This window comes from Ranitomeya variabilis, chromosome 2, assembly GCF_051348905.1.
Source record: "Ranitomeya variabilis isolate aRanVar5 chromosome 2, aRanVar5.hap1, whole genome shotgun sequence".
NCBI classification, from domain to species: domain Eukaryota; kingdom Metazoa; phylum Chordata; class Amphibia; order Anura; family Dendrobatidae; genus Ranitomeya; species Ranitomeya variabilis.
The window spans coordinates 593,935,607-593,952,164 of NC_135233.1; the positions used below are offsets into that span (position 1 = coordinate 593,935,607).

General features: G+C 47.3%; 1 protein-coding gene across 2 annotated transcripts in view; it reads right to left on the reverse strand.

Moving 5' to 3' along the window:
- Positions 1-16,558, reverse strand: part of NAE1 (NEDD8 activating enzyme E1 subunit 1) — a 44,709-nt gene that overhangs the window by 23,320 nt on the left and 4,831 nt on the right. For both annotated transcript variants that reach the window (XM_077288406.1, XM_077288407.1), the window contains exons 12-14: positions 15,853-15,912; positions 15,338-15,471; positions 68-143 (exon numbers count right to left, since the gene is read on the reverse strand). In XM_077288406.1, coding sequence (XP_077144521.1) covers positions 68-143; positions 15,338-15,471; positions 15,853-15,912 — 270 coding nt within the window. The remainder of the gene's footprint in view (positions 1-67; positions 144-15,337; positions 15,472-15,852; positions 15,913-16,558) is intronic.

Here is a 16,558-nt window from a genome sequence, read left to right on the forward strand (position 1 = left end):
AACAAATTTGCGATTAGAAAATAAAAAAAAAAAAAAAAAAAAACCCGAAACAAAAAAACAGACTTACTCTGCCAATAGACTGCAGGAGTTTAGAAACATAGTTTTCCACTGTTGAAGCATCATTTTTGGCTTTCTCTCGATACCTATGAAGAAAAGACGAGGGTTGACAAATGTCAGTAAAGCTGATCCCACCCATCAGATGTCAGGCAGTCTTGCCTTACACATGCATGCTCACCCCAGGCATGCCCCTCTGGAGGCAGCTTATCTCCCTGGGGAACAAAAGGGAATTGAAGAATAACTTACCAAATTCCCCCCCCCCCCAAACATTATCTATTTGGGCAGCTTATCGATAGCTTTAAGCTTCACCCCCAATTATATTTAACTTAAAGGGGATCTCCCCCCCCCATCTTCTTAGATGGATATTGTTGGATAGAGCTTGTAAATACAAGCACTTTTGCAATTTACTGCATATTAAAATTTGCAGCCGTTCTTGACATATTAGCACTTTTCTTTTGTTTACATCTCGTTGCCTAGGAGACCGACCACCGCTGCTGTCTAGCGTGGAAGCACTGTGTAGAAGCTTGGCTGTGATTAGGAGTTAACAGCTCTCTCCAGCGATCCTGGCCAGCTACAAAAGAGGGATTTTTGGTACTTACCGTAAAATCTCTTTCTTGGAGCCTTCATTGGGGGACACAAGACAACCATGGGTGTATGCTGCTGCTGCTAGGAGGCTGACACTATGCAAAAAAGGAAAAAGGCGTAGCTCCTCCACGGCAGTATACACCCACCGACAGGCACCAAGCACCTCAGTTAGTGCAAAAAGCAGTAGGAGAAGCGACAGAACTCATAACAGTAAAAGTACCAACTCAACTAGGGTCTCCAGGCCCCAAACACGGTACCAGAACAAACCAGTAGGGAGGGTGCTGTGTCCCCCAATGAAGGCTCCAAGAAAGAGATTTTACGGTAAGTACCAAAAATCCCTCTTTCTTTATCGCTTCATTGGGGGACACAGGACAACCATGGGACGTCCAAAAGCAGTCCCAGAAAAGGGTGGGTAGAAAGGAAAAGAGAAAAGGTCTCAGGTCGGCTGGTGTGCGCCCGCCGCCTGCAGTACCTTCCTACCAAGACCTGCATCGGATGAGGCTTGGGTATGAACCCGATAGAGCCTCGTAAACGTGTGCAAAGACGACCAGGTTGCAGCCTTGCAAAATTGTAAGGCGGGGGCCTGGTGGCAAACAGCCCAAGAAGCTCCGACAGCTCTGGTGGAGTGAGCTCGCACCCCCGGGGGAGGGCGTGCCTCGAACACGGTACGATTCTGAAATTGCCGAGCGAATCCAGCGCGAAAGGGTGGATTTAGACACTTGAAAGCCGAGACCACCTTGGGAAGGAATTCAGGCACCGGTCGAAGAACGACCTTATCCTGATGAAGAATCAGGAAAGGGGAACGACATGACAGGGCTGCCAACTCGGAGACCCTCCTGATGGATGTAATGGCAATGAGGAAGGCGGCCTTCCAAGAGAGAAGGGAAAAGGGCATGTCCTGAATAGGCTCAAAGGGAGCAGCCTGAAGAGAGCCAAGGACCAGGTTAAGGTCCCAAGGTTCCAAGGTAGGACGGAAAGGAGGGGCGATATGCGCAACTCACTGTAGAAAAGTCCGAACCTGGTGAATGGAGGAAAGGTCGCTGCGAGTCCCGCCCTGGTGGTTTAAGTACGCCACGGCCGTGGCGTTGTCCGACTGGATGCGGATGGGAAGATTCGACAGAAGAGATTGCCAGCGGATTAACGCAAGGAAGATTGCCCTGATCTCCAGAAGGTTGATGGGAAGGAGAGCTTCCTGGGTGGTCCAACGGCGCTGAGCCGTGTGTTTTTGGAAGACTGCTCCCCACCCGAGAAGGCTGGCATCGGTGGTGATGACCTGCCACTGAAGGGGAAGAAATGATCTTCCTCTCAGGAGAGAGGAGCACAACGTCCACCAGGTTAGGGACTGACGGACCTGGAGAGGAAGGTGGAGGGACAGTCGAGGGAGTCCAAGGACCTGTTCCAGGTGGATAGGAGGAATAGTTGGAGGGGGCGGGTGTGGAACTGGGCGAAAGGAACAGCCTCCATGTAGGCCACCATCTTTCCCAGGACTCCCATGCAGAAACGAAGTGACTGAGGGGCTGGGCGTTTGAGAAGGTGGACCGCCTTGAGGAGTACTGAGAACTTGTCCTCTGGGAGGAAGACCCGAGCTAAGTTCGTGTCGAACACCATGCCCAGGAAGGACAGTCGTTGGGATGGAATCAGAGAGGATTTGGTCCGGTTGATAATCTAGCCGAGACGGGTCAGGGTGTCCAGGGAGACCTGGAGACTGTGGGCACAGTCTACACGAGAGGACCCCTTGATCAACAGATCGTCCAGGTAGGGGATAACGAGGATCCCCCTGGAACGAAGGAGGGCCATGACCGCCGCCATGATTTTGGTGAAGACCCTGGGGGCAGACGCTAAACCGAAGGGGAGAGCCGTGAACTGGTAGTGATTGTCCCCGACAGCAAACCGAAGGAATCTCTGATGCCGTACGCAGATGGGGACATGAAGGTACGTATCTTGGATGTCGACCGAGCAGAGGAACTCCCGGGTTCCATGGCGGCGATCACTGACCGCAGGGATTCCATTCTGAAGTGGCGAGGTCGGACGTGGCGGTTCAGAAGCTTCAAATCCAGGATTGGGCGAAGAGACCCGTCCTTCTTTGGGACTACAAAAAGGTTCGAGTAGAACCCGCAAAAACGTTCTTCGGAAGGAACGGGAACTACGACTCCGGCGGCGACCAGAGACGTTACAGCTTGAAGCAAGCCGGGTAAATGGGACGGTTGCTTTGGGGGGCGAGAGAGATAGAAGCGATTTTCCGGTTTTCCGGGAGAGTAGAAAATTCGATCTTGTACCCGGAGGTGATAATCTCTCTGACCCAGGCGTCACTGATCACTGACAGCCAGGTGTCTTTGAAGAGAAGAAGCCTGCCTCCCACCCTGGAAAGACTCCCAGGTGGGGGCAACCCGTCACTTGGAACGGAATCTGTTGGAACAAGGTCCGGAAGACCTGGGAGGTGGAGCCCTGATCTCCACATGGGAGCTGGCTTGTAAGAGGGTTTTCTACGTTCACCCGTGGTAGCGGGTCGCTCTTGTTGTGAAGAGGAATCAGGCTGCAAACGGACGAAAGGGGCAAAATGTTCGAGGAGCCTTTGGGTTAAAGAAGCGTTTTGGCTTGGACTGGGGGAGAGAGGTACTCTTGCCCCCAGTCGCGTCTGAGATAATTTGATCCAGACGAGCGCCAAAAGGCCTGGAACCTTGAAACGCCAAGTTGGTGAGAGACTTTTTGGAAGTAGCACCTGCATTCCATGCTTTGAGCCAAAGAATGCGGCGCATAGCGACAATGTTGCTGCTTGCCCTGGCTGAACAGGCTGCTGCATCTAAGGAGGCAGTGAGAAGGTATTTCCCTGCGTGGTTAATCTGGTCGGCGAGGTCACCCAGCTCAGTAGGGGAGGCCTGTTGTGAACTCTATTTTTGGGCTCCCTCTAGTGGTCACAAGCGGTACTGTGTAGTGTTGTCTTTCTGCAGGTTGGCTGCATCAGCTGGTTCGTTATCCTTGGTTGGTTTCCTATTTAGCTCACCTGGAGACTCAGTTCCTTGCCTGCTATCAATGTATTCAGTGCTCTTCAGATTCCTTGTGACTACCTTGCTCCCAGTCTCTCCAAGACAAGCTAAGTTTTTGTTTGTTCATTTTTTGATTATCAGCATTCATCATGTTTCTTGTCCAGCTTGCTAAAATGTGATTTCCTCGCTTGCTGGTTGCTCTAGGGGACCGAGTTTCTCCCCCCACACCGTTAGTTGGTGCGGGGGTTCTTGAAATCTCAGAGTGGATATTTTGTAAGGGTTTTTTACTGACCGCATAGATTCCCTTTTCTATTTTCTGCTATCTAGTATTAGTGGGCCTCATTTGCTGAATCTGCTTTCACCCCTGTGTATGTGCCTTCCTCTTACCTCACCGTTATTATTTGTTGGGGGCTTCTATATCTTTGGGGATTATTTCTCTGGAGGCAAGAGAGGTCTTTCTTTCTCTCTAGGGGTAGTTAGTTCCTCAGGCTGGCTCGAGACGTCTAGCATTTTTAGGCACGTTCACCGGCTACTTCTAGTGTGTTTGGATAGGTTCAGATTTGCGGTCAGTCCAGTTTGCCACCTCCCTAGAGCTTGTCCTATGTTTGTTACTTAGCTGGAGTAATTTGTGATCCTCAACCACTAAGGATCATAACAGTATAGCAGGCCAAAAAGTGTTTAATGCATCGCAGAAGTGGGATAAAAAGAAGACCTGAGTACATTTTTTTTTTTCCTCCCGCTTTTCCTTTGCTGCAGTCTGTTTAGCTTCTTTCATCCCCTTGAACTCTGGGTGGTTTTGAGCTCAGCTGCAGACATGAATGTTCAGACTCTGACTTCTAGTGTGGATCGTCTTACTGCACGGGTGCAAAGTATTCAGGATTTTGTTATTCATAGGCCTATGTCAGAACCAAAGATACCCATTCCTGAGTTGTTTTCTGGAGATAGATCTAGGTTTCTAAATTTTAAGAATAATTGTAAGTTATTTCTATCTCTGAGACCTCGTTCCTCTGGTGATTTCGCTCATCAAGTTAAGATTGTTATCTCCTTTTTGCGTGGCGACCCTCAGGATTGGGCTTTCTCTCTGGCGCCAGGAGATCCTGCATTGCTTAATGTAGATGCATTTTTTCTGGCTCTTGGACTGCTTTATGAGGAGCCTAACCTTGAGAATCAGGCAGAAAAAGCTTTGCTGGCTATCTCTCAAGGTCAGGATGAAGCAGAGGTGTATTGTCAAAAATTTCGGAAATGGTCGGTGCTTACTCAATGGAATGAGTGTGCCCTGGCTGCAAATTTCAGAGAAGGTCTTTCTGAGGCCGTTAAGAATGTTATGGTGGGGTTTCCCACCCCTACAAGTCTGAGTGATTCTATGGCTTTAGCCATTCAGGTTGATCGGCGTTTGCGGGAGCGCAAATCTGCTCATCCTTTGGCGGTATTTTCTGAACAGAGACCTGAGTCTATGCAATGTGACCGAACTCTGACCAGAATTGAGCGACAAAGTCATAGACGTCAAAATGGGTTGTGCTTTTACTGTGGTGATTCTACTCATGTTATCTCAGCATGCTCTAAACGCTTAAAAAAAAAAAATCGCTAAACCTGTCACCATTGGTACTATACAGCCTAAATTTATTTTGTCTGTTACTTTGATTTGTTCTTTGTCGTCCTACTCGGTTATGGCTTTTGTGGATTCGGGTGCTGCCCTGAATCTGATGGATTTGTCGTTTGCCAGGCGCTGTGGTTTTGTCCTGGAGCCTTTGGAATTTCCTATTCCTTTGAGGGGAATTGATGCTACGCCATTGGCTGAGAATATGCCTCAGTATTGGACGCAAATGACCATGTGCATGACTCCCGTACATCAGGAGGTGATTCGCTTTCTTGTTCTGCATAATTTGCATGATGTTGTCGTTTTGGGTCTGCCATGGCTGCAGGCTCATAATCCAGTTTTAGATTGGAAAGCTATGTCTGTGTCAAGTTGGGGTTGTCAGGGAATTCATGGCGATACTCCGTTGGTGTCTATTGCTTCTTCCACTCCTTCTGAGGTCCCTGAGTTTTTGTCTGACTACCAGGATGTATTTGATGAGCCCAGGTCCAGTGCCCTGCCCCCTCATAGGGATTGTGACTGTGCTATAAATTTAATTCCTGGTAGTAAATTCCCTAAGGGACGACTTTTTAATTTGTCTATACCAGAGCATGCCACGATGCGGAGTTATATAAAGGAGTCTTTGGAGAAGGGACATATTCGCCCATCCTCTTCCCCAATTGGTGCAGGATTCTTTTTTGTGGCCAAGAAGGACGGTTCTTTGAGACCTTGTATAGATTATCGTCTTCTGAATAAAATCAGTCAAATTTCAGTATCCTTTGCCACTATTGTCTGATTTGTTTGCTCGGATTAAGGGTGCCAGTTGGTTCACCAAGATAGATCTCCGTGGTGCGTATAACCTTGTGCGCATTAAGCAGGGAGATGAATGGAAAACAGCATTTAATACGCCCGAAGGCCATTTTGAGTACTTAGTGATGCCTTTTGGACTCTCTAATGCTCCTTCTGTGTTTCAGTCCTTCATGCATGACATCTTCCGAGAATATCTGGATAAATTTATGATTGTTTATTTGGATGACATTTTGGTCTTTTCTGATGATTGGGAGTCCCATGTGAAGCAGGTCAGGATGGTGTTTCAGGTCCTGCGTGCTAATGCTTTATTTGTGAAGGGCTCAAAATGCCTCTTCGGAGTACAGAAGGTCTCCTTTTTGGGTTTTATTTTTTCTCCTTCTACTGTGGAGATGGACCCAGTCAAGGTCCAGGCTATTCATGACTGGACTCAGCCCACGTCTGTTAAGAGTCTTCAGAAGTTCTTGGGGTTTGCTAATTTTTACCGTCGTTTCATCGCTAATTTTTCTAGCGTGGTTAAACCTTTGACGGATTTGACCAAGAAGGGTTCTGATGTGACTAATTGGTCTCCTGCGGCCGTGGAGGCCTTTCGGGAGCTGAAGCACCGGTTTTCTTCAGCTCCAGTCTTATGTCAGCCAGATGTCTCTCTCCCCCTTCCAGGTCGAGGTTGATGCTTCTGAGATTGGAGCAGGGGCTGTTTTGTCGCAGAGAAGCTCTGATGGCTCTGTGATGAAGCCATGTGCTTTCTTTTCAAGAAAATTTTCGCCTGCCGAGCGGAATTATGATGTTGGTAATCGGGAGTTGTTGGCTATGAAGTGGGCATTTGAGGAGTGGCGACATTGGCTCGAAGGAGCTAAACATCGTGTGGTGGTCTTGACTGATCACAAAAATCTGATTTACCTCGAATCTGCCAAGCACCTGAATCCTAGACAGGCTCGTTGGTCGTTGTTTTTCTCCCGTTTCAACTTCGTGGTCTCATACCTGCCTGGTTCAAAGAACGTGAAAGCTGATGCACTTTCTAGGAGTTTTGTGCCTGACTCTCCGGGAGTTTCTGAGCCGGCTGGTATTCTCAGAGAGGGAGTGATTTTGTCTGCCATTTCCCCAGATTTGCAACGAGTGCTGCAGAAATTTCAGGCGGATAGACCTGACCGTTGTCCACCAGAGAGACTGTTTGTCCCGGATAAATGGACCAGCAGAGTTATTTCCGAGGTTCATTCTTCGGTGTTGGCGGGTCATCCTGGGATTTTTGGTACCAGAGATTTGGTGGCTAGGTCCTTCTGGTGGCCTTCCTTGTCGCGGGATGTGCGTTCCTTTGTGCAGTCTTGTGGGATTTGTGCTCGGGCTAAGCCTTGCTGTTCTCGTGCCAGCGGTTTGCTTTTGCCTTTGCCTGTCCCGAAAAGGCCTTGGACGCACATTTCCATGGATTTTATTTCGGATCTTCCAGTATTTCAGAAAATGTCTGTCATCTGGGTGGTGTGTGATAGTTTTTCCAAGATGGTCCATTTGGTGCCCTTGCCTAAGTGGCCTTCCTCCTCCGATTTGGTTCCTCTATTTTTTCAGAATGTGGTTCGCTTGCACGGCATTCCTGAAAATATTGTGTCTGATAGAGGATCCCAGTTTGTGTCCAGGTTTTGGCGGGACTTTTTGTGCTAAGATGGGCATTGATTTGTCTTTTTCGTCGGCCTTCCATCCTCAGACTAATGGCCAAACCGAGCGAGCTAATCAGGCGTTGGAAACTTATTTGAGATGTTTTGTTTCTGCTGATCAGGATGATTGGGTGACTTTTTTGCCATTGGCCGAGTTTGCCCTTAATAATCGGGCTAGTTCTGCTACTTTGGTTTCGCCTTTTTTCTGCAATTCTGGTTTCCATCCTCGTTTTTCCTCGGGTCAGGTTGAGCCTTCTGACTGTCCTGGGGTGGATTCTGTGGTGGATAGGTTGCAGCAGATTTGGAACCATGTGGTGGACAATTTGAGGTTGTCACAGGAGAAGGCTCAGCGCTTTGCCAACCGCCGTCGCGGTGTGGGTCCCCGACTTCGTGTTGGGGATTTGGTGTGGCTGTCTTCTCGTTATGTTCCTATGAAGGTCTCCTCTCTTAAATTCAAGCCTCGCTTCATTGGTCCTTATAAGATCTTGGAAATCCTTAACCCGGTGTCTTTTCGTTTGGATCTCCCAGCATCGTTTGCCATTCATAATGTGTTCCATAGGTCTTTGTTGCGGAGGTATGTGGTACCTGTGGTTCCTTCTGTTGAGCCTCCTGCTCCGGTGCTGGTCGAGGGCGAATTGGAGTACGTGGTGGAGAAGATTTTGGATTCTCGTATCTCTAGACGGAGGCTTCAGTATTTGGTTAAGTGGAAGGGCTATGGTCAGGAGGATAATTCCTGGGTTGTCGCCTCTGATGTTCATGCGGCCGATTTGGTTCGTGCCTTCCACGCGGCTCATCCTGATCGCCCTGGGGGTCTTGATGAGGGTTCGGTGACCCCTCAAGGGGGGGGTACTGTTGTGAACTCTATTTTTGGGCTCCCTCTAGTGGTCACAAGCGGTACTGTGTAGTGTTGTCTTTCTGCAGGTTGGCTGCATCAGCTGGTTCGTTATCCTTGGTTGGTTTCCTATTTAGCTCACCTGGAGACTCAGTTCCTTGCCTGCTATCAATGTATTCAGTGCTCTTCAGATTCCTTGTGACTACCTTGCTCCCAGTCTCTCCAAGACAAGCTAAGTTTTTGTTTGTTCATGTTTTGATTATCAGCATTCATCATGTTTCTTGTCCAGCTTGCTAAAATGTGATTTCCTCGCTTGCTGGTTGCTCTAGGGGACTGAGTTTCTCCCCCTACACCGTTAGTTGGTGCGGGGGTTCTTGAAATCTCAGAGTGGATATTTTGTAAGGGTTTTTTACTGACCGCATAGATTCCCTTTTCTATTTTCTGCTATCTAGTATTAGTGGGCCTCATTTGCTGAATCTGCTTTCACCCCTGTGTATGTGCCTTCCTCTTACCTCACCGTTATTATTTGTTGGGGGCTTCTATATCTTTGGGGATTATTTCTCTGGAGGCAAGAGAGGTCTTTCTTTCTCTCTAGGGGTAGTTAGTTCCTCAGGCTGGCTCGAGACGTCTAGCATTTTTAGGCACGTTCACCGGCTACTTCTAGTGTGTTTGGATAGGTTCAGATTTGCGGTCAGTCCAGTTTGCCACCTCCCTAGAGCTTGTCCTATGTTTGTTACTTAGCTGGAGTAATTTGTGATCCTCAACCACTAAGGATCATAACAGAGGCCGAAGCCAAAATGCCTCGGTGGAGAATCTTGGCCCAGGCAGATATGGCCTTAGCCACCCATGTGGAAGCAAAGCTGGGGCAGAGGGAAGCACCCGTTGCCTCAAAAGCTGATTTGTCTGTCCGATGTGTCCTTAAGCGACGCGCCGTCCGGTAAGGAGAGAACAGTCTTGGAGGAAAGACGGGAGATCGGTGGATCGACCTTGAGAGATTCAGCCCACTTGGAGAGAAGATCGGCGCTAAAGGGATAGAGCACGTCCAGATGTTTTCTACCCGAAAAACGTTTTTCAGGATGTTCCCAGTGTTTAGACAGGGTAGACTCAAACTCATCATGGGTAGGAAAGGAGCGAGAGGGACGCTTCACCCGCTTAAAGGAGACAGAGGAATCCTGGGGGGAAACCTCGTCTTGTTTTAGTTTGAGGGTTTGCGAGATAGCCGAAATAAGACTATCTACGACAGCCTGCATGTTAGAAGTCTGGTCTGAATCGGAGTCAGAACTGGACTGGGAATCCACATCAGACCCAATGTCCTCCTCCGAAGAGGGGAATTGCGAGGAGGAGAGCAGCTTGAGCGCTGCGGAGGGACCTGGAGAAGCAGACGAAGAGCCAGACAGAGTCCTCTTTCTAGAGCGGCTGGCTGATTTGTCTCCCTGTGGTTCAGGGTCAGGTGCGGCCGACTCGCCATGGAAGACGGTCGGAGCGCTGGTGGCTGAAGGCTGTGGAAGACGTTCAAGCGCCTGGACCAGGGACATAGATACCTTAGTAAAATCAGAGACCGACTGCGAGATAGCAACGGCCCACTCAGGGGGAGGGAGAGCGCCCCCATCCCGAGAGTCAGAAGCTTCCTGCGGGGCAGACATGGCAGGAGGATTGCAGGACTGGCAGAGGCGATGATTGGCCTACAGACCACTTTATCTTACAACGAGCACAGGCGTAGTGAGTTATGGTAGGTTTGGTAAAGAAGGCTCCAGAAGAGTTGGACTTTAGCCTTTTCTGTAGTATAGTGCTGCAGAATATCCTTATATCCGTAAGGGCCTACAGTGGTATGGATAATACCAGGGAGGGGCCAATATAGCGTCGCAATCCTACCGGACCGCAGAGTTGTCCGTGTCCCCCAACACACGATTTCTCCTGTGCACGGAGCTGCTGAAGCAGGAAGTGCCAGCAGAGAAGAAGGGGCGGTGCTGTACTGAGAGGAATAAGCCAAGGCTCCTGATAGGGCCGCACTGAAAGGGAAGGGTGTGCCCGGGATGTAAAAACCCCTCTGAGTGGAGGAGGAAAAGAGCGCCAAAAAAGGAGGGGGCATGGCCGGCCGCAGCGTGAAAGTGAAAGTAAAAAAACGGCCGTGACTGTGTGAAAGCACTGTACATTTAGACAGGGAAATACTGCTGCGGGGGAGCGGCTGCTGAAGCGCTGGTACCTGCATGTTCCGGTTCCACAGGTAGAGGGAGAGAGGATCGACCAGGGGCCCGATGAGAGAGGGGTCGCTGGAACAGAATCCTTCGTCCAGAAGACGGCCTCGACCCCAAAACAAGGGGGAGGGTCACCGCTGGTGACCACCGTCTTCCTCTCAGCCCTCTCCGAGGAGAGGGGTGAGGGGGACTGTTTGGCAAGGACCGCCACCATAAAGACCCTGGAGCACCTGGGAGGGTGACAGGGGATAATGTCCTGCCGGCGGGCTGAGAGCTGCGATGCGGACGACACCACACTGCTCGCTCAGCCGCCCTCCTGGGGAGGCAGGGTGAAAGATTGCACCCTGAATCCCTGAATGCTGTATCTGAAAAAGAAAAGCCAAATCGTTAATAAAAACAACAAAACCTGTAAAGGAATCAAGATTAGCAGCGGATCTGAAGATCCAGGTCCGCCTCCTACAGACACTAAGCACAAACTGAGGTACTTGGTGCCTGTCGGTGGGTGTATACTGAGAGGGAGGAGCTACGCCTTTTCCTTTTTTTGCATAGTGTCAGCCTCCTAGCAGCAGCAGCATACACCCATGGTTGTCCTGTGTCCCCCAATGAAGCGATAAAGAAGGAGTGTTTATAAGATCAAAGGAAAAGAGCTTGTAAGCACTGCACATGTTCAGCTGTCTGGCAGTGGTGGTCGGGCTCTAAAGCAACGAGCTATAAACAAAAGTGTTAACATCTCAAGAACGGCTGAAAATTTTTATAAGCAGTAAATTGAAAAATTGCTTGTATCTATAAGCACTATCCAACAATACCCATTTATTAAATTGGGTATAACCCTTTAAATGGCAGAAAAAAAGGGAACAATAGAGATTATATACCGTATATACTCGAGTATAAGGCTACTTTCACACTAGCATCGATACGGGGCCGTCGCGCTGCGTCGGCCCGACGCATACTGTGCAAGTGCCGCACAACGGGGGCAGCGGATGCTGTTTCCACGCATCCGCTGCCCCATTATGAGGTGCGGGGAGGTGGGGGCGGAGTTCTGGCCACGCATGCGCGGTTGGAAATGGCGGACCGTCGGCACCAAAAAACATTACATGTAACGTTTTTTGCTGCCGGCGGTCCGCCACAACACGACGCAACCGTCGCACGACGGTTGCGACGTGTGTCAATACGTCACAATGCGTCGCTAATGTTAGTCTATGGGGAAAAAACGCATCCTGCAGACGACTTTGCAGGATGCGTTTTTTCGCCAAAACGACGCATTGCGACGTATGCAAAAAAAACACTAGAGTGAAAGTAGCCTAAGCCGAGATTTTCAGCCCCAAAAAATGGGCTGAAAGTGCCCCTCTCGGCTTATACTCGAGTCATGGTCGGCAGGGGGGGGAGGGGGGGGGGGGGGTCGGCGGGTGAGGGGGAGCGACGCCTGTCAAATACTCACCTACTCCCGGCGCTCCTGACGCGGTCCCCGCATGTCCCACAGTGTTCGGCGCAGCAGCTTCAAGTTCTTCCCCTCAGTTATGAATATGGACTCCACGCCCATAGGGGTGGAGCCGCATATTCATTACTGTAATGAGCGGTACCACGTGACCGCTCACTACAGGAGGAAGCTGCCGAGCCGTACACCGTGGGATATGCAGGTGCCGCGTCTGGAGCGCCGGGAGTAGGTGAGAATATTTACCTTCCCTCGTTCCACCGAAGCTCCGTCTTCCCGTCCTCTTGCAGTGAGTGATCAGATCAGAGGGCGCGATGACGTATTAGTGTGCGCGCCGCCCTTGCCCTGAACTGTCAGTGCGGAGAGACGGGACGCTGAGGAGCAGTGGGCAGCGACGAGAGGTGAGCATGTCATTTTTTTTTTTTTTAGTGCAGCAGCAGCAGCATTACATTACATGTGGCACAATGCTATATGGAGCATCTATGGGGCTATAACTGCATGGAGCATTATATGGGGCACCTATGGGGCCATAACTGCATGGAGCATTATATGGGGCACCTATGGGGCCATAACTGCATGGAGCATTATATGGGGCACCTATGGGGCCATAATTGCATGGAGCATTATATGGGGCCATAACTGCATGGAGCATTATATGGGGCATCTATGGGGCCATAATTGCATGGAGCATTATATGGGGCATCTATGGGGCCATAATTGCATGGAGCATTATATGGGGCATCTATGGGGCCATAATTGCATGGAGCATTATATGGGGCCATAACTGTATGGAGCATTATATGGGGACATAACTGCATGGAGCATTATATGGGGCCATAACTGCATGGAGCATTATATGGGGCATCTATGGGGCCATAAATGCATGGAGCATTATATGGGGCATCTTATGGGGCCATAATAAACTGCATGGAGCATTATATGGGGCTCCTGATTCAATATGGATATTCAAAAACACAACCTACTGATGTCTCAATTAATTTTACTTTTATTGGTATCTATTTTTATCTTTGACATTTACCGGTAGCTGCTGCATTTTCCACCCTAGGTTAATACTCAAGTCAATAAGTTTTCCCATTCTTTTGTTGCAAAATTAGGGGGGGGGGTCGGCGTATACTCGGGTCGGCTTATACTCGAGTATATACAGGATATATATATATAGAGATATATATATATATATATAATATTTGGGTGTATGCATGCATGTCTATCAAGCCACGCCCACTCCACATAGCCACACCAACTCCATAGCGACAGCGGAGTTATCGAAAGATGGAGAAATATCATTAGAGAAACAACGCAACACGTCAGAGAAATGTGATGGCGCTTTCGACAGCTAATGTGCTTAATAATAATGGTGACATTTATACATTCATGATGCTGAAAGCGGACTAACCTTCATCTATATAATCTGAGGAGAATGGCTCCTTAGCTACAGGGGAACTACAAGCCCCAGCAGTCACTCATATTATGCGCTCCACCCTCCTCTCATGTAAGAGAGCTCTCCTCATCAACCACTTCTATTTCACGCCTAGTATTGATCAGGCAATGATTTCTGGGATTTGTAGTGTAACTATCCCCGTCTAGCGTTTGTTACTGAATTCTCTGGACAACAGTTCCCACAAATCATTTGTGGTGCATGGATTTCTGGGAACTGTAGTTCACGTCTGCTGTTATCTAATGCGCAGGAGGGATTATTAAACTACGACTCCCAGCAATCATTGAGAAAACTGCTGGCTTTCCTCAGATTCTGCATTATTTCTAGGTGGGAAATGCTCCTGAGGTGAATGATGACACAGATAGTTCTCTCCTTGTGGTGAATGGTGCTGATATTAATGGTTTCTGAGGTAAATGTCACAGTTATTGGTCTTTATTCGTGTCATCTGTCTTGAAATGTGAAAACACAACTGATATCATATGTTATATCTGTGTGGTGAAGTGTCTCGTTTCCCTGTCTGGTGGGCGGCTGAGTGTCATCATCTGTTAAAAGCCCCCCATAAATGCATCCCACAGCCCCAAACGCTGGTGCGCTCCCATTAACCCCTTCCCAATGCAGCCATTTTTAATTTTTTTTCATTTTACCATAAAATCTGAAAAAAAGGAAAAATAATTCACAGTGCTGTGAAATAAATGAAAAACACAATTTTGCTGTCCCCCCCCCCCCCCCCCCCTATTCATGACGTTCACTCTGTGGTAAAAATGACCTGATGACACGATTCTCTGGGTCGGTACAATTATGGCGATACCAAATTTTTTTTATTTTTTTTTGTGGTAAAAAAAAAAAAAAAAAAAAAGTTGCCATTTTCTGCGACCTGAAACTAACTATCTATCTATCTATCCACACACACATACATACATACATACTGTGCACTTGTGAGGGGGAAAGCGAGAGGAGGAAAGCGAGAGGAGCGAGGGGGGGAAAGCGAGAGGAGTGTTTTTGTTATAACTGACCACAGTTAGTTACTATGTCCGGGCAACGCCGGGCTCTTCCGCTAGTACACATTATATATTTGAAAGTAAAATTGTCCTATTTCGGGGAGACTGATTGATCTATATGATGGTATCCCAACTCTATCCTGATGGCAGATTTTGAAGAAAAGTAGGATCAAGAATGTTGGATTTCAATACGTAAGCTCCTTTTCGTTACAATGGCTCAGTCAAACCCAGGGTGCAAGTTTATGGACTACTGAAGTCTAATGTTTATGCTCATTTTAACCTTTCCCGCCATAGAAGTCAATGGAGTCTAAACATACTAATCTACATTGACTTCCCTGTGGAAAAGAGATCCATATGCCTCCCTATAGAAGAGCATTACATGCCAAAGGAGTCTAGAAATTGGGAAAACGAACTGTTTGTACGTGGAGAATAGAGATCCGTATAGTGCAAAAACAACGCACCCATGTTGACTTCTATGGGAAAAAAAGTGTAACTTTTAGACTTTTTTTTTGTACTTCTATGCAGATATTTCTCCTTTAGTCAGTTGGTAATTAATTGGTGACTATTGCTGGTGGTGGGCTTATGATTATACACAGCGGCCATTCTGAAGAAGCAGAGCTGCAGTGTAAAGCAGGATGGACGTAAAGAGCTCCAGTCATGACAAAATATTAAGACCGGAGAGGAATTTTTTTTTGTTTTTTTTTTCCACAGGATTTTAAACTTATTTTTTTGCAAAAACGGTACATTAGTTAAAAACTGTATAGAAACTCACACATTCTGCAGTTTAATGAATTTCTCCGAGTCTGCGATCATATCAGGAATCGTTCCTCTCAGCGGCAGATTCCCTTTGCCTTCAGATGCTGTAAACTCCTTAACAGCTCGAGCCAAGATCCAAAAATCAGAAGACTGTATATACATATACATTGAAAAAAAAAATAAAATAAAAATAAAATGGGATTTTATTTCTTTTTTACAACTTTTTTTTTTAATTAAATATATAGATAGATCTATCTATGTTTAAATATAAAAAAGGAACACCGTAGTAAAAGAAATAAAATCTTTTTTTTTTTCCAGTTTTTTTTAGATTAAGTATCAGAAAAGAGTGGGAAAACATTTATAATTTTTATTAACACTTTTAAAATGTTATCAATCCGGGAAATGGGACCTGAATATCAGATATCCTGGAGAATTGGATGATCGTTGCTAAAAGCAAAGTGCTGGATTACAAGACTTTCTGGATTATCAGATCTGACTACGTTATTTAAGCTGATTTTTCCTAAATCTCACCTGTTGAGTGATGTTTGTGCACCGATCATCATTAAAAATGTCTTCAATGTTGCTGGAGATCTATGAAAAAAATAAGGCAAGAATAAGACAGAACGGACTAGAAATATAATAAAAGGATCCCCAAAACGTAATATTTTATTTAAAGGGTTGGTACGACTAATTCAAACGGATTTTCAATAGTGATGACCTCTCCTTAGGATTGGTCAGATCGGTGGGCACCCGCCCCCTTGGCTCCCTGCTGATCAATTGATTGAAGGAGTAGTCGTGCATCGGTAGCAAAACAGCTCCATTCATCCCGTAGTGACCAGGAGTGGAACTACAAGCTGATGGAGCTACAGAATGTATGGAACGGTGCCACTTCTGGGGTCAACACATCTCCATTAATCAAATGATCGTTGGGTTGTTAAACTAAAAGAATAAAACCAAAAATAGTGAGGGAAAAAAGTTTAACCTTCGTCCGGCTGAGTAGGTACAATTGTAACTATTCCGTATTAAAATTGCAATAACTTTTTTTCGAAAAGCCGTAGAGGGCTGAAATTTCGTGACATCTCTGCAGTTTTGGTCCAGAATATATTGGCCAAATTTCAATAAAATATCTCCACCCCCTTCCGAGATAAGGGGTTGAGATATTTTTGCATCCATAACAAGCTGCATAGGTACAAATGTACCCTCATATTTTGAATGAAGATAATGCAAGGAAAAAAGA